This window comes from Thunnus thynnus, chromosome 14, assembly GCF_963924715.1.
Source record: "Thunnus thynnus chromosome 14, fThuThy2.1, whole genome shotgun sequence".
Classification (NCBI taxonomy): Eukaryota; Metazoa; Chordata; class Actinopteri; order Scombriformes; family Scombridae; genus Thunnus; species Thunnus thynnus.
In genome coordinates, this window is record NC_089530.1 from 30,125,200 (window position 1) to 30,144,233 (window position 19,034).

Below are 19,034 nucleotides of genomic sequence, written 5' to 3' on the forward strand. Positions count from 1 at the left end.
TAAACATCATTAAACTGCCTGTTTAAATGAATTTATTTTACTTAATGTAAGAAGGAAATCAATAAATAATAAATAAACTGATGAGATAATCTGCATTATGTTAATTAGAGTCTGTAGATGCCTAAATTAAATGACAGTAATGATGTCATACCTTCACGCTGACATCACATTCAAGTCTTTTCAGTAAATTAACAACGTTGTCAACAGGCGTCTATAAGATTCTGAGCATCAGTGATGTTATAAATATCACATAGAGACATATATACATAAAAATACTGATAAAAAATAATATGTTGTCTCCTGTTATCATTCTCTGTTCGTCATCTGTTTTCCATTTGGGGATATTTGTGCTCTCAGTTTTTGAACTACTGTTCCCATGATGCTTTGAGGTCGTAAACAGGAAGGATAATCATAGATTCACCTGTGAGCTACAACCTGACTCCTGTGTTTAGCTGATATAAAGGTCACGTGACTCAGCTGTTAGCTGCTGTCTGCAGGGTAACATGATGTTCAGACGACTATCACTGATCACTGAAGAAAACTTCAGACCGTCAGCGACAAGCGAACAGAGCGGCGTGTTCGGTCGAGACGGCGCGAACTGACGCGTCCGCACGAGCTGAAAGCGTTTCATGCGCAGCGAACACCTCGCGCTTATCGCAGAGCTTCATGAAACACGAGAGGAGGAGACGGAAGAGAAACAACAGAAGTGCAGTTTGTGGTGAGTTCAGTCAGAAGCTGAACACAAACACACAGATTCACAGTTTATCAAGTTAAACCAACAGTCAGTCTTCAACTTCTTGCTGTAATCATTCATACTGACCGTTAGAAGATCCCTTCATAATGGAGGACAAAATGTATTTCAAAGTTTATCTGAAGCTAATATGAAGCTTCAGCGTCCAAATGAGTCAAATCAAGTAGATATCTTTCAACGTTACAGTCTTTTTAGTGCCAGAGTTCCTCTTTTTGTTACTATACTTCCACCTGCAGCTCAACAGGGAAACACTGTCCGAGGAAACACAAAGAGGGAATTTGATGCTAAAGACTGTAAATGTGTCAGATATCCACTTGATATGACTAACTCAGACTGCTGAAGCTGAATAGAAGCTTCACACAGACTTTTAAATGACTGTGTGGACACACTGTGGATTTTGGCCTCCATCACTAACATTGTGTTTGTCCAGTCAGGTTTCGTGAGACTACCCCCATAACAGCCCATGAACTTACATAATAATAATTATTCAGCTTTTTTTGCCAAATCATATATTTTCGTTGCAGCCTGATAGCAAATGTTCTGATGTTTTGTCAAGCTATAAGAAAATCAAGACGTCCTTTTTGAGCCATATCACCCAGACCACAATGGAGCTGAATGGAAGTTAGTTTGTTCTGCTGACAGCACAACAAAAAAAAAAAAAGACTTTTAAAAGATTCAACAACAACATGTGTTTCACCCCAAAACACTGGAGGAAAATGGACTTTAGTCAGTAAAAACAACAAAGAAACAGTAAATGAACCGTCCAGAGAGGTGTTTGAATGATGCTGCGTTCATGATCTTATGGGATAGACGGTAGAGACGTAAAGATTTCATGTTTATGACTCATTCACTGACAAGAAGGTTGTATGATTATGGAGTTAGTGTCCTATGGAAGACATAACTCTATATACATTAAGTTTGGGTTTAATCACCTTGAACACAAACTTTGGTTGCGTGTCCCTCGTTAGCTTCCTGCTCATCTTATATTTGGTTCAATCAGCTCACTCACAGTATGTTTAATGAATTATTTACTGTAACTCAGAGGCACAAGCGTAAAGCACCGACGGAGCGTCTTTCTCTCTGATTTCTAAACAGATTTCTGGAGGTTTATTCACACATTTACACACTAAATCTAAACATGTGTCTGTGTGTTCAGAACTCTCCGATTCTTAAAGGAGCATTTTGATATTTTATGTTTGTGGGAGCGAGATGCAAACAGAGTCTTTATGTCACAGCGAGCTTTCCAACCAATGAGCTCACTGCACAGAAGCCACGCTAGCAGTTTCCCCCTGTTTCCAGTCTTTATGCTAAGCTAAGCTAACCACGCTCTGCACTGAGACATGATTTACATAAATAATATGAATATAATAATGTACAATATATGATTAAACAGTCCAGTTTACAGTTATACCATATATTTTATTTTATGTCATAAATTAGAATAATTAAGAGTAAATAAAAACATTTCAGCTTCATTAATAAAAACAGGTTCTAACTCACCATCACTTTCACTGTTTCACTGTTTCTTTAAACGTCCTTTTTACTAATTTAGTCGTGTGTGTGTGTGTGTGTGTGTGTGTGTGTGTGTGTGTGTGTGTGTGTGTGTGTGTGTGTGTGTGTGTGTGTGTGGGAAAGTGCAGTGTTTACCAGACATCAGGAGGAGGACATCCTCTCCTCCGCACTCAGTTTTTTTTCTTTTGTTTCTCCTGAAACTCAAATGAAAATATTCCCAAAGATAAATAAAAGTGTTTCCTTTGACCTTTTTAAAAGCTTTTATGGTATTTGAGATATTTTCTCTCCTCTTTTTACTGGAGTGAATAAATGTGATAAACGTGTTTGTCTGACAGTTCCTGACGCTCAGCTGGATTCTGGAAGCTCGGCTGTGATTGGAGGATCTGAACCTCGAAGGTCACCTGAGGAGCTCCGTGATGCAGGTACGCCGCCACCACCACCGCCGCCGCCGCCGCCAACAGACACGACTGCAGTTAGACTACATTCAAAATGACAAGTCTTCCTCTAAAGACGCATATTTTCAGCTCTATATTTCTATTCTGGGGCTCTACTGGAATATCTTTACATGATTTCCAGTTTAAAGACACGTCTCTTTAAGACCCGTCTTACTTCTTTGGAGTCGTATCTAAACAAACGACAGTGCCTTGTGTCTTCAGGTATGAAGCAACATGTGACCAGTGCAGCGGAGTGACTCACTGATGTGTTTTTAGTGTCAGAACAGTCTGACTCATTCCTGCCTCTTGAACAAAGTGAGGAAGCTGTGAAGTGCAGAGCGACGCTTTGCTTCCATAAACCTTCAGCTCAGGTCAGGAGAAGGTCCGACTGTCCCCTCTTCCTCCTCCTCCTCCTCCTCCTCCCTCCCCGGGGAATAGGGTGTGGGCGAGCTGCTCTCGTAGGTCAGCTCCCCCCTCCCACCCTCCCACTCGAACTTCCTCTTGCTGTAAACACAGTGACTCAGACTCAGAAACACTGTTGCTGCAGTCAGAGGTCAGAGGTCACAGCCGCCTCACATTAGAAACTAACGTTACAGGGACCTGATGAAGTAAAGGGAGCAGTAGGTGGGAGAGTCGCTGCTCTGTGCTCAGGTGCAGGAAAAGCTACATCCCATAATACAACCCACAACCCACACACACACACTCAGAGGAACAGTTGAGACGCTGCCAACATGGTGACCCTGTACTCTCACACTCACAACTTCACACTGAAACCAAGTTGTTTTCTTTTGTTGCACAAGTCAAGAGACACGATTCATGACGGTTTCTCCTGCCAGACTACCAGGACCACATACAGCAGAACCAATACTGCAAGTACTATGTAGTATTATGAGCTTGATGTAGTTAAAGTATTGCAGTAAAAGTACATAAGTATTATGAGCTTGATGTAGTTAAAGTATTGCAGTAAAAGTACATAAGTATTATGAGCTTGATGTAGTTAAAGTATTGCAGTAAAAGTAGTGGTTTGGTCCCTCTGACTGATATATTATTATATATGACATCATTAGATTATTAATAGTGAAGCATCAGTGTTAGAGCAGCATGTTACTGTTGTAGCTGCTGGAGGTGGAGCTAGTTTACACTACTTTATATACAGTTAGCTAGTTTAGTCCAGTGGTTCCCAACCTAGGGGTCGGGCCCCTCCAAAGGGTCAGCAGATAAATCTGAGGGGTGGTGAGATGATTAATGGGAGAGGAAAGAAGAAAAAACAAAGTTCTGATACACAAATCTGTTTTCAGTTTTTGGACTTTTTCTCTAATCTTTGATTTTTGCTGAAATATTGGATCATTTGAACATTTATTGAAATGAAAGCATGTGAGAAGTTTAGAGGGAAAAATCACTATTTGGTGGAGCTGTTAACAACTCATAGACATGTGAAATGTGACCCCGACTACACACTGCTTTTTGTAAGACGTCAAAAGCCAAAAAGGTTGGAAACCACTGGTTTCATCTTTAACAATGTGTTGTATTTTAAAAGCTTGTTATATTATCCATTGTGTCAAATCTTCATCTGAAAAGTAACTAAAGCTGTCAAATAAATGTAGTGGAGTAGAAAGTACAATATTTCCCTCTGAAATGTAGAAAGTAGCATCACATGGAAATACTCAAGTAAAGTACAAGAACCTTAAAACTGTATTTAAATACAGTACTTGAGTAAATGTATTTAGTTATTTTCCACCTCTGGGGTCAGATGAAGTTTAGATGCTCTTTGTTTGGATGAGAGTTTGATTCAAAGGGAATTTAAAGGTACGTCAGGTCACCTCAGTAGATTTATGACGTCTACTGCAGCGTCTAACGATCAGTTAAAACATCATTTATCTTCCTCCAACATTTACAACCTTCTGTATCAAAACTGTGACGTCACCTCCTCATTCAGAGTTCAGTGTATTTGGAGGTAAATGTGAACATCTGGAAAAGTCTTAAAAAAGCATTAATTTAAGTTTCCTCAAAAAAGACCATAGAAGTTCTTTAAAAGTCTTAAATTTCATTCATGAAGGTCTTAAATATTGTGTGTATGTTATTTATAAAATGTTTTTTATGTGATTTTTAGTAAAACTTGGTTGGAAAATCCCTGATTCTACAGTTCCAGACCTTTGACCTTTTAAATGAATGAATTATTGTCTAATTGGTTAATCAATCATCTACTCATTCATTGTTTCTCTGCAGCTTGTTGACGTCCAGGTTGTGATGAATGAATCACTAGTTTTATTATTAGGAATGATTGTTATATACTGTCAGGAAGTAATAAGACACTGGAATACATTGCACTTGCTAAATAACAGTTTTTATTGATATCTTTCATATTTTGACCATGAAACAGATGTTAAATTGCTTCTGTGTTATTAAAATGTCTTTAAAAGCTGCAGAAACCTTGTTATCAGATCTTCTGACAGTTTAACTTCAGTTCTGTTAAAGCTGTAAACAGAAAGCACTGCTGGATACGTTCAGTGCACATAACATGAAATATTTCTACCATTAAAGGCTCGGAGAGCTCTGAGAATCAAAACAGTCCGTGTTTTTGGAAAAATGTCAGACTAAAATAGACCTTTGGCCTTTAGAGGCTGGATTTAACAAAGAAAGACAAACAAAGAGGCCGTAACACACCTCGACATTGGTACAGTCCGCTCCCACCACGCCTCTGATTGAACCCACTTCCTGTGAGCTCGAGTCCATGTAATTAAATCATCAACACATACAGGACACAATAACAGGAACACCTTTCAAAATACGACTCAGACGCCTCAGAGATGAGTCATCAACTGTGTGACAACACGAATAAACTTTACAACCTTTTACGCCTGATGAGATCTGCAGCGGACCGCACAGGTGTTTCTATTATTGTGGCCACTTCCTGTTCACTGAGAGATGCATCGCCGCCACAAAGTTTTTAATGTCCTTTCAAGATTTTCAAATGTCTCAGAAATGAAACATGAACTGAAAGAAGTTGAAATGGTGGTTTAAAAACTTTTCTCACAAACCATCAGGATGTTTTTTTTTTAGTTTGAGGAAAATATAATTTGTAAACAAAAATATATATGGAGTATATATGAGATGTTTATTTAAACCAAACAGCATGCAGAGACTCAGAAACTCTCTGCAGCATATTTACATTTTTATTTATTCCTCTCTTTTCTCATTTGGATTATTTATTTGTTATTTGTTATTTTTATTAAGACAGACAAACATCAATTCAAGACATAAAAGCTGCACATTTACTATCTGACAACAAACAACACAGTCAAATATAAAATAATAACATTATGTGGAATATAAAGACAAATGTATTATAACAAAAACACACTTCCTAACATTCTCAGCTACAATGAACTTTTCTCAACACTTAAAGCTGCAGTGCAAAACTTTTACATATAAATAAATGTATTTCTTCCCAAATGAGTTCACATGGTGCTGATTCAGTGTTTCACAGTATACAGAGTCTTTAATCTGGTGTCTGTGGTGACATTCCCGCCCTGGCGCACCAGTAGTGACGCGTTTTACACATAAACTGTATAAAAATATGGACGTAGTTACCGTGACGTCACTCGTTGGTTTCTTAAGAGCGGTTTTGAAGCTCAATGTGAGCCACTACAGCCGTCGCCATCTTGGCAGTGCGTGACGCTGCCTAACTCCCGGCCAATCAAAAAATGGGCAAAGAGGCGGGCCGAATGGCTGAAACAAGCCACCTAGCGGCTGGCGGACCTGTCACTCAAAGCAGCCATGTCCTTCATTTATGCATAACTTTACGGCTTAATAACATTTAAACGACAGTTGTCATGAAAGGAGAAATTAGCTTTAGAGACCAAAACCGTTGTTTGTACCAGGCTGTAAACATGTTTATTTCTGCTGTAAAGTTGGGCATTTTAACATGGGGGTCTATGGGGATTGACTCGCTGTTGGAGCCTCAAGTGGTCGTTCAAGGAACTGCAGTTTTTGGCTTCATTTTACAGCCCCGGAGTTTGCTGCTTGGTTTTACATCAACCAGCAGTGATTGGTGATGAATGACAACTTCCTGTTAGCCCTCCGCTAATTTGAGGGATAAAATCATTTATTCATGCAGCCCTTTTAGACTTTTCAAACGTTATCAGACTGAACGGATCAAATTCTGACAGTGAAACAGGAGCGACGGGAACCAGCTCACACATGTAACTGGTTGAACTGGAGTCACATCCAGGTAACAACTATTTACTCTCACTGCCTTGCTATATACCTTCCAAAATAACATTTGAGAAACATTCTGAAATGATTAATATTCAAGGAATCCAACATTTCCCCAAACAAAATAATAGAATTAATTTGTTGTGTAACATCAAGCAGAACAACTGAGAGGAAGTTTGTCTGGAGCTCCGGTTGAGTTTTGAACACATGGTTTGAAGCTCCGTTCAAAAGGCAGAAACAACATGACAGAACCAAAACAAGTCAGCTGGTGATTCAAAACAAAACCAACGTTCATGCCTCAGCCAAAAAAATGATATTTAATGTATTTGTTCTCGTTTGGATCATCACGTCTGGAGATTAATGTTCAGATTTTAGTGATAAAGTCGAGCTGAAATGATAAAAGTGAAGGAGACAGAAAGGTCTCGAGTCTTTGCTGATGTGGACGATGGAGACGGATGTGATGACACCGCAGGACGTCGTCCTCTCTCTCTCTCTCTCTCTCTCTCTCTCTCTCTCTCTCTCTCTCTCTCTCTCTCTCTCTCTCTCTCTCTCTCTCTCTCTCTCTCTCTCTCTCTCTCTCTCTCTCTCTCTCTCTCTCTCTCTCTCTCTCTCTCTCTCTCTCTCTCTCTCTCTCTCTCTCTCTCTCTCTCTCTCAGTGTTCGTGTGTTTCTGCCCTCGGCGCTGACTGAAGGTCACTGACACGGAGCTCCGTGTTCCTGCCGTCGCTCTGATTCTGTCACCGACTGAAAGTTTAACAATCAACTCAGAGCCAGAAACAAACTGAGGAAACTCGACTGAGAAATCCCCAAATACATCAGCCTGTTTCCCATCAGCCCCTCCGTCTCACTCTCTACCTGTCTGACTGACTTCCTGTTTCTCTCTCTCAGTTCAGTTCAATGAAGCTTTATTAGTATGAAAAACCTGCCGCCAAAAGCATAAACACAGTGAAGTAAATAATGAATATAATGAAGTTTAATCTGTTTTACTTTGATGCAGTCGTTCAGTTTTCATGTTGTTGTTTATCAGAGTTGGTTGATCAGGAAAATTCTCTGATTCAGCTTCTTAAATGTGAATATTTTCTGGTTTCTTTAGTCTCTATGACAGTAAACTGAAGATCTTTGTGGACAAAACAAGACATTTGAGGATGAAATCTTGGACTTTGGGAAACATTTCTGACATTTTATAGATCAATCAACAACAACAATCATTAGTTGCAGCTGTAGATGATTTAATGAACCTTGAAGGTGCAGCTTCTTTCATCTCTCTGTTTATTAAAGATGAAACTTCATGTATGTTTCAGGTGTTCACGCGTCTCTCCAGCAGCAGCACGGCGACCCGAACCGAGAGCAGAACGACCACCAGGGGCCCGTCGGCGAGCTGCAGGACGCCAGCTACCCGAACAACAACAACCCGAACAACACCAGCACGACACACCCGACCCCGGACCCAGGCCACGCCCACGTCCCCCCTCACACATCGCACCGCCCCTCCGCTGACCCCCAAGACCACGTTCCCCCTCACACATCGCACCGCCCCTCCGCCGACCCCCAAGACCACGTCCTCCCTCGCACATCGCACCGCCCCTCCGCCGACCCCCAAGACCACGACAGCTATCACACATCGCACCACCCCTCCGCTGACCCCCAAGACCACGTCCTCCCTCGCACATCGCACCACCCCTCCGCCGACCCCCAAGACCACGTCCTCCCTCGCACATCGCACCACCCCTCCGCCGACCCCCAAGACCACGACCACCACCCGCATCACAGATCGCACCGCCCCGCCGACACACACGACCACCACCGGCAGCGGGAACCTCCACTTACTGGTGAGTTCTGGTTCTTTATAGGACACGTTTACTCAGTCTGTCACAGATTAACATCTACAGGGTTTACTGAGACTACACATATTATCAGGATGACTTTAGAGATATTTTGCGATTTTTTTTTTTGTTGTTTTTTTTATCCACAAATTGAAAATGTTGAATGAAAACACACCTGCTGTCTCTCTCTGATAGAGTCTGTGTGATTAAACGGCTGCAGATTTTAAACTTGTTTTTTCAGACGGTAAATTTCAGTTTCCAGTGGCGGAAAGTAACTTAAGTACAGATTTGAGGTACTTGTACTTGAGTATTTCCACTCCACTACATTTATCTGACAGCTTTAGTTAGTTTTCATAAACTTACTGGACATAAAATAATATATTTTAATATTCTGTTGTTTAAATTTGTCTGCTCTTTACTTTGTTTAATTTGTTGTTTAATTTGTTATGCACTGTGTGAAAGGTGTCATATAAATAGTGTATTATTATTATTATTATTATTATTATTATTATTGCTACTACTACTATAAAAAACACAGTATACTTATATAATATGATGCATTACTATTATTATTATTATTAATCTACCTAAAGTATCTGAAATTGGCTCCACATTAAAATTTTCTCACATGTATTTGTTATGATAGAAACAATTAATATGATAAACTGTAATAATATAACAGTCTTCGTAATGAGTACTTTTACTTTTGAAGTACAAATTGCAGATAATACTTCTTTACTTTTACTTAAGCAACATTTTGAGTTCAGGGCTTTTCTTGTACTGGAGTATTTTTGAACGACAGTGTTTGATATTTGTATACATTTCCTCATACTTAAAGGGAAACGGCTTAAAATACATCTTGCATGAACCCAAACCTGCAGTTTTCAGTGTTGTCGCTGCTCCTCTTTAGTAAATAAAGAGAAACACAATTCAGCTTTTATCCCCTAAAAAAAGAGCCACAAACTCTCAGTAAATATCCTCCAAAGTTCTGAGATGGTTCTTGTTTGTAATTCGAGAATCGTTATGAATCTTTAAAGTGAGGCAGTGTAGCTTTAGTTGAACATCGGAAACAGCGACCTCTGCCGTCATTACAGGACGCTGCTGCGTTTAAAGGTCCAGTTCACAGCAGTCAGGAGCTCACATGAACAGAGAAACACAGTGTCCTCAGGTGGAGACTCAGCAGTTACACCTGAAAGATAAAGAAACATTTAAGACAGATGGTTTGTTTACGTCTAAACAGAGAAACCATCACCGATATCACTAAAAAACCCCCCAACTACAACGCCGTCATTTCATTCCTTCCCAGGAGACTTAACAACCTTTCACATCTGGCTTCATGTGGCTCCAACGACTCTAATGACTGTCGTCATGACAACAGGAGCACTAACGAACTAAGTAGTATCAATGACCTTTATAACGACCCCACATATCCTCTTGCTGAACCTGGTGCTGGTACCAGTATGTAACTCATAAACTAGAAAAAAGAAGCATCAAAAGAAGAACTTTAAGCACAACAACAATGGCGGACTACATTACCATCTATGTACATCACAGCTTTATGTTCTGTCATATATACTGCCTACTAAATGAATGAATGTCCTTTAATTCAACCGATTAGTGTTAGTTATCTGTCTACAGAGATGGAGAACTGGTTTCCATTCAGTCAAAGCAGTCAACAGTCAGTGTTTCCCCTATAATAGTACAGACCTGGCGGGCCGCCAAGCCAACGAGAACCCCCGCCAGAACAAAAAATATTTTTTTAAATGCCAAAAATAACGCCAAATATCCATTCATTTGGAAATCAATCGCTTTGGGAGCCTCTGAGCAGCGCTGTTTCGAAACACGTCAAGTCGAGTCAACATCGGTGTCGTTGCCTGGGAAACTGCAGGTAGTGTAACTCCTTTTAAGGAATAGGGCAGAGCGTAAGCGAGTTAGTGGTGAGAGCGAGAGAGCGAGCATCAGAATGAGCAGAGCAGAGGATAAGGTTAGCAGTAAGGTCGTATTCAGACCAAATCAGATGGTGTTGCGTTCAGCTGCAGGGTCGGGCGGAGGTGTGCGGGGGGGTGTGGGTGTGTTTATTTGACCTCCAGAGCGTAACCGCTGTGAAACAATCAGAAAATAACTTTTTTTGATCAGATTCATCGGCATTCTCGCTACCAGCACTCCTTCTCTTCATTCATTCTCAAGCTCGCTCGACCACTGCCCCCCCCCCCCCCCCCCCCTCCGACATATTGGTCTTACACATGTTCCATCAGTTGGGAAATCCCTGAGTCTGCATCTCAGTGTGTAGGCAGAAGGATGAGATATTAATAATCCTCATGTCTCCTTCACATCCTACCAGCGAACTATAACACTGAGCTGCATTAAAACACTATAACTATAACTCACATCGAGCTTCATTCCTCTGCAGTGACACACATATAAACACACTTCCTCCACAGGAAATCCTCCCTTTCTTCTGTCCTTGCATTGTGTGTGTGTGTGCGTGCATGTGACTATAAGATGACTATATTATCCCTGTTGAGTCACCAGACCAGCATGTGCATTATGTCACACATACACACACTTCCTCCGTCCTGTATGGAGCCTGTTTTCCCACAGTGCTCTGTTCTCCCTGACCTCTGACTTAAAGGAACATTCTGCTGTTTTTCTTTTCGTTGCTGTTTGTTTGTTTGATCTCATTAACGACAGTTATTACATTCCTGACACAAGACTTGAAACTGGTAGAGCAAACAGTCATAAATTTCATCAAGCAAAGTCAAGTTTCAGTCCTTTGGCCTCTTTTAAAGGATCATTCTGGTGATTTTCTGTATTTTTCTCAACAAATCTCAATCTACTGAAAAGTATTGTGTGTGTGTATCAAAGCCTGATATATCTTATTCCTCCGTTCTTGTCCAAAAACTGTTTCCAGCTTCTCTAGCTTATTGTGCTACATATCACAACCTCTGTAGATCAGTTCATTGTTGGTTTGGATCCAAATATGAGATTTGTTGACAAGAAGAAAAATATAAAAAATCACCAGAATGATCCTTTAATGTTCTCCAACACTGAACCTGTTGATCCTTGTTTCAGCTCGTTCTCTGTCCTGCTCTCTTTGTGCAAAGAAACGCCGTCTGTCTGGTTTAACTGGTGCTGACTGGGATTCAGTCTGGCCGGCAGCGGCTGCAGGATCATCCATCGCTGTCTGGTTGAATCACGCCACTTTATAACCTCTGCTAGATGGCGGTCGGGGGCGGGGTTACCGACAGTATGAATGAGATATTCATCTGATCATTAGTTAATGTCTCAAATCTTAATTAATGCACCTTTTAATTAAACCTTTTTTCAGACAACAGTCACACAGGAATACAGTTTGAACATCAGAGTCGATGTAAAGTTCAGTTTGAGCTTTGAGACTCGTGTGTTGACCCCGTTTCCCCCGTGAGGATCATTAAAGTGTCGTCTTTCTTTCTTTTAATTGTGACATTTACAACAAAACGGTAAAAGCAGCAAACAGAAGCACAGAGGACGCTTGTGTAGCGGACGATGTTTCTGTCCGAGCAGGAAGTCGCTCAGCTCGCCTCCCGTAAATCACACTGACAGTCATTAGACAGAAAACGCTGCCAGCTGAGGCAGCGTGTTTGATTACGACCACCAAACGTCCCCCCCCCCCCCCCCATCTGCAGCTTGGAGGTGACCTGGAACTTCCTGTCGCATGTTGGCCTCAGTGTACTGTGACCTTTGACCTCTCTGTACGAGGCAGCATATGGGTTTGTGGTAATGAAAACAGGTTGTGATGAAAGAGGCTGAGGTCAGTGTGTGTGTGTGTGTGTGTGTGTGTGTGTGTGTGTGTGTGTGTGTGTCTGGACTGTGTCTCTGAGGAGAGTGACAGCTGTGACCTGAAGGCAAACACACACACACACACACGTTTGTCTTTCTGTACCTTTGAGGACCTTCGTCACCGTGAAACATTCCTGAGCTCGTCACCTCAAACTGAACCTGAACATTAACCCTCAAACAAAAAGTTCTAAAAGTTCCAGTTTGTTGTTTCTCCGTCTGATGAGACCGATCTCAGCGTTTCATCTGCATGTCGATACGAGCGAATCTTCATCCTTTGATGAGGTTATTTTAAATCAGCTGATTTATTGCAGTTGGTGATGAAGAGTATTTCTGGTTTGATGAAGAACTCTGACACACAGCTGAGTGACAGTATGAAGAGTTAACAGCCGTCTGAAGATGCTGATAATAGTTTGTTATTGTTGTATTTTCCTGCAGCGGTGAGTCTGGACTTCCTGTCAGACTGAAGTTTGGAGATACATAAGGATGTACATAAATAACTATTCATTTCATTTATTGATAAGGACGACACACATGGATCAGCTGTTGTGTAAATGTGTGTCAGTCAGCTCATTTTCACCTGCAGTTCTTTGATGAGATGTTTTTAAACCTATAAACCTATAAATTTACAGAATGAAGACGACGAGACGCCATAAAGACAAAAACTACAACAAAACAAGAATTCTTACGACAGAACACAAGCAAACATTTCAGCAAACACACAAACACACAACTATTAACAGCAGACAGAAATAAAATACAATAATCATTCTGTTTGTAGGTCAGTAAAATGATAATATAAACCTAACAGAGAGAACTATACTACTAGAACTATAGAAGAACAAAGCAGACTATAGAAATATAGAATTAAATAACAGAACAGACATCTTCACAAAAAACACAAACAAATACCAGCTGGATACATAAAAAAACCTTAACAAGACAAAACCAGTAAATTAAATCAGCTCGACCTCAATCAGCAGCTTAAAAACTTAAAAAGACGAATAAATAAATAAATAAATAAATAAATAAAGTAACTTCCTGCTGTAGTTTAAAAATGATACTTCAAGGGTAAAAAACTTAGAACAACAAATATACAGTTTATATATATTTGTCCTGTTTATATTTCACTGTGTTCTGTGACTCAAAATATCACGTTCATAAATCAGCTGCTGTTTTTATTTTTGACAGATTTCCTTTTCAAGAACATTTTAAAACGTTCTGTTTTCTTTTAGTGGCTTTAAATATGCTGGATAAGCTTTCCCATGATGATGATGATGATGATGATGATGATGCTTCATAAACATGGGGATGTTCTGTGAGAAGAGTCTTTTTCGTTCAGTGGGGTTTGTTTTGGGCGTCCAGGATCAGACGGAGGCGTTGAGCCCTGCGGCGTCTCCGTCAGCGTTTTACTGAACCAACAGAAACGTCGTTTATTCTCTGAGCATCAACATCAGCAGCAGCAGCGTCGTTGTTTTCTGAGGCACGAAGCCCAACGAGCACAAACAGCAGCGCAGCAGGCGTTCACATGTTTTTGTTCCCCTGCAGTGTGTTTATGGTCCAGTTTGGAAACTGAACTGGTTCCATTTCAGAGCAGAACAACCAGCCAGTGCCCCCCCCCCAGAGAGCCGTGATTCACCGAGGAGTGTGTGTGTCTGGTTAAGATTAGGTTTGTGTTTTTGTAGCAGGGAGTGTGTTTGTGTTTGTGTGTGTGTGTGTGTGTGTGTTTGTGTGTGTGTTGTGTGTGTGTGTGTGTGTGTGTGTTGTGTGTGTGTGTGTGCGTGTGTGTGTGTGGGTGGGTGTTGTGTGTGTGTGGTGTGTGGGTGTGTGGGTGTGTGGGTGTGTGTGTGTGTGTGTGTGTGTGTGTGTGTGTGGGTGTGAGAACAACTCATATTTGTATTTCAGCCATTTATGGAGTGAAAAATGCTGCGTCAATTATTTACACACATTTAATAAGATTTACAAATGTGAATTAAAATATTTGTGCGTTTGTATCTGAATATTTGTGTCTGTTGGATCTTTCGAGCATCAAACTGCAGTTTAGATTTATTGATCTTCATTTGTGCGTTTAACACACACAGATGATCCTTTTACTCTGAAAACGTTTTGTTTTGTGAGTCATAAATGTTGTTTTGTGCATTTGGACACAAACACATTTATTAATCTTATAAAACATATGTAATAAATAATTAATGCACTGTTTTCACTCCATAGATCTTCTCCAGATAAAATCCTAATATTCTGTTTTTCCATCTAGTTCCACCGACAGGTAAACAACAACAACAACAAACATGCTGCCACACTAACTGTACGCATGAACAACAGTGTTGATCACAGTAGATAAAAACAATAAATGTATTTCTGGATTCTATTATAACTGATAGTTACAGCAGATAATGTTTATTTGGTGAGCAGCAGTTCCTCCGTACAAATAAACATCCTCACATGAAAATAAGTTTGCTTGAAATTGAATAAGTTCTTTTTTCCAGTCGTAGATAAGGTGGGTGCTGCCTCCTCCACGCACACAATGGCCACCACCGTCCTCTCCGCCCCCGACATGATGGCTCTGGTCTTCTCCCAGCTGGATCCCATCCTGAAGGGCTTCAACCGCTCACTGGAGCACCTGAGCCGGCAGGTAGGGGACCTGGCCCGGGACGTGGCCCAGCTGAAGATCAGCCAGCAGGGGGCCGAGCTGCGGACGGAGCCCCCGGGCGTCCTGGAGCGGGACGTGGCGGTGGAGGAGCGCCTGGACGCCAAACTGGATGAAGTGTTTGAGGACATCAGGGAGGTCTGGAGGCAGATGGAGGGCCAGCGGACAGACATGGAGAACAGGCTGCACTCCCAGCATGCAATGCTGCACTACAACCTCACCAGCTTCAAGGCGGACGTGGACATGAAGCTGAAACGCCACCAGAAGATGCTGCAGGTCAGACGACAACAAGTTTCCTTTACTACTGTGTCTTTTATTTATTCATTTTTCAATAAGAATACATCACAGCTCATGTGTCTGATCCCAGGTCAACCTGCAGACCATGAACGCCACCCTGTCAGAGCTGAAGCTGGACCAGGATCAGATCCCTGAGGACCCGCTGGAGGTCCACCTGCCCCCTCCCTCCCTGCCGCAGCCCTTGGACTCCTCGGCGCTCTGGGAGGCCATCGAACGGCTGGACAACATGGTGGTCAACAACACGGTGAAGGTGGGTCCAACCAAAACAGGTGTAATACCCAGAATCCTCTCTGTTTCTGCACTGCTCGTGAGATCAGTCTTAAGCCTGCTAGCGTCCCCCTAGAGGCCGCAGTGCTCATTACAGACACACAAACATCCTGATGATTTATCTGATCTACGTGATCATCCTCTGGATCAGGAACCTGATCAGGAACCTGATCAGGAACCTGTAATCAGGTGTAAGCTGAGATAATATTATTAGATAATATTATTAGATAATATTATTAGATAATATCCTAAGATATTAATTTCATTATCATACGATGAAAAATATTTTAAAGATATAATCGTTCAGGATTCAGACTCATAACGTGACTCAGCTGATTTTAAAATGAAGCAACTTCAGTTCATTCACAACATTTCTGCAAAGAACAAGTTAATATTTTATAAAACCATCGTAGTTTAGATGCTTCAGAACAAACATGAAACATGTAGACGACTTTTTACCGTCATTTATTAAATACACACAATTATTAAATACACACAATTATTAAATATACACAATTATTAAATACACACACTGTTTATCTAATTATTGTTTAGTACAAAACTGGAGTTTAGATTTAGAAGATCATCATTAGTTCATTAGCCAGACTCAACCTGTAGATACACACACACACACACACACACATACATATATGTATATGTGTGTGTGTGTATGTATATATATATATATATATACATACACACACAGCTTTCAGCATATTTGTTACAGTTTTACTTGATAAAACTTTATTGACATTTGTAAATCTTATAGATGATCAATGAAGTAAAAGAAATAAATACAATTAAAGGCTAAATGATGTACAATAATTCTATCTACTGACTCTAATAGAATAAATAGAAATAGAATAGAGACTAGAGATCTAATCTTTTATTATTTGGTGAGTTATCAGCTCTGATCACATCAGTCCTCTCTGCTCGCCTCCTTCAGACCAGTCAAAGTCTGAAAGCAGGTTTAGTTTGTTTATATTCTAAAAATAACACAGAAGAGACTAAACAAAAAACATTTTATTAAAAATCATTTAACGTGCGATGAAATGGAGAGAAAGGATGTGAGGATGACGGAGGCTGCTGTCGTGCAGGTGGGCGGGCTGATGGAGGACGTGGAGGTGACGTCAGGCGGCGTCCAGCAGCTCAAGAGGGACACGAAGGAGCTGAGAGAGCAGATCAGCCAGACGGCGCGCAACGGTCAGATCCAGTTCATGGAGACGGGGCTGGAGGTGGAGGCGGCCAAGGAGGCGGTGCTGGGGCGGGTCGGCGAGCTGGCGGGGAACCTGAGCCAGCAGGGCCAGCGGATGCAGGAGATGGACGTGGACGTGGACTACCTGTACACCGCCCTCTACAAGCACAACTCCTCCACCGACTGCGAATGCGCGGCGCTGAAGGCCGCCGTGACTCGACTGGAGCGGGGCGTGGCCAACGTGACGGAGCTGGCCAATGAGAACAGATTAGCGCTGGACGAGACCGACGGCGGAGGGGCGGGGCAGTGGGGCGGGGCCAGCGACTGGGAGCCGGCGGTGGAGGCGCTGCAACGCGGCCTTCAACAGGTACGAAGAGTTTTTATAGTTTAATTTAATAGTTTTCTACTAAAAATACACTAAAAGATATAAGTTCAAACTGTTTTAACTTTATAACTGAGTACTTTACTGATGTTGAGGTACTTTTACTTTAATGTTTCCATTTTATGATTTATTGATCATCTTTTAAATCACTTCTCAGAATTTATCTTTAAAAAAATCCTTTAATTGATGTTTGACTTCTTTAATATGTTTTATGAATATGAATGAAATGATTCTCTTATCAGATATTTGATCAATTCTCTGTATTTTTAGTGGATTTTATCTTATTTTTACTGTGCTGAGTTGTTTTATCTTGATTTCTCCAAGTAAAGAACTTTGTAACTCTGGTTTTAAAGTACTTTATAAAGTATATTATTATTTACTCAAGTAACTAAGTCCAGTTTTGAGGTACTTGTACTTTAGTATTTCTATTTGATGTACTTTTAACACTACATTTATCTAACAGCAACATGTTCAATGTTAAACTCTGGTGGTTTTAATCCTCTTTGTCTTCTGACAGCAACTAAACTTCTATACAGTAATTATTGAAACCAGCAGGAATGAAGTTAATTGATGTAAAATTAAAAATGAAAGTATATCTTTACATCAGCATCTCTTCCTCCTCCTCCTCCTCACCCTGCAGGTGAAGGAGTCTCTGGCCTCCGAGCAGAGCAGGACCAGGACTCTGGAGCACAGCCTGACCCAGCTCAGTGACTCGGTCTCCGTCCTGAAGGAGGCGGACGGAAAGCTGAAGGAGGAAATGAGACGCCTGGCGGGCTCCTTCCAATCTCTGCTGAAAGACGTCATCCGACACAGCGACGTGCTGGAGCTGCTGCTGGGGGAGGAGGTGCTGGAGTTCCTGGAGTGGTCCGTCCAGGACCAGGAGGCCCACTCCATCTCCGCCCTGAAGGAGCAGCTGACGCTCCTGCAGGAGCAGCTGAGGAGACACGATGAGAGCATCGCCTCCCTGCAGGGCGACGGGACAGGTAGCAACACCTGGAGGGGAGGACGATTAGTCCATAAATCAATCAGTCGATGGACAGAATGAATCAATTAATAGATAACAGGCTTAAATTATATACAACAACTAAATAAACAAACTCAAATATAAAATAATAAGTAGAACACAAAGAATAGAAAAGTCGGCTGCATGATTGTCAACACATTTACTGTTTAACTGGATTTTAATATAATCTATAAGTAATGTGTATATAAATGATAACAGAGTATACAGACGGTAGAGATGATGATAATAATGAGTCTGAAATACAACAGATGTGATGGACAGTGTGATTAAAATAAGGTCAGACGTAGTTCTTATAATAATTAAAGAAAAAATGAATTAATGAGACTCAACAAATCTTTAACTGACAGGAAATACTTTTCAGTCGTCAGTGTTTAGTTCTGATCTGGTTTTTTAATAATTTCCTGAAAGTATCTGCTGTGAAACTGTTGATTCTCAGGATATTATTATGTAGTTTAATATACAGGAAAGTTTTTAAGAAACAACCTAAGATGTAGTTTGACACAAAACTGCACGTTGTTTTCTGTTAAAGAAAGTCTGTTAAATGACGAGTCGATTAGTCGATCGACAGAAGTTTATTCTGCAACGATATTAATAACTGATTAATCATTTAATGGAGCACTTTGCTGATTTCTATCTGAATTAGAGATATAGTCTGAAAAACAGTAAGTT

The 19,034-nt window shown here is 40.9% G+C and overlaps 1 protein-coding gene across 4 annotated transcripts in view; it reads left to right on the forward strand.

Moving 5' to 3' along the window:
• The window catches only part of mmrn2a (multimerin 2a), a 37,512-nt gene that overhangs the window by 13,588 nt on the left and 4,890 nt on the right, over positions 1-19,034 (forward strand). For 2 of the 4 annotated variants that reach the window (XM_067610917.1, XM_067610919.1), the window contains 6 exons: positions 2,599-2,685; positions 8,213-8,740; positions 15,040-15,476; positions 15,568-15,747; positions 16,862-17,326; positions 17,982-18,324. In XM_067610917.1, coding sequence (XP_067467018.1) covers positions 2,599-2,685; positions 8,213-8,740; positions 15,040-15,476; positions 15,568-15,747; positions 16,862-17,326; positions 17,982-18,324 — 2,040 coding nt within the window. Of the gene's footprint in view, positions 1-498; positions 719-2,598; positions 2,686-8,212; positions 8,741-15,039; positions 15,477-15,567; positions 15,748-16,861; positions 17,327-17,981; positions 18,325-19,034 lie in introns of those variants that run through there. The other 2 variants (XM_067610920.1, XM_067610918.1) reach the window with 2 other exon arrangements.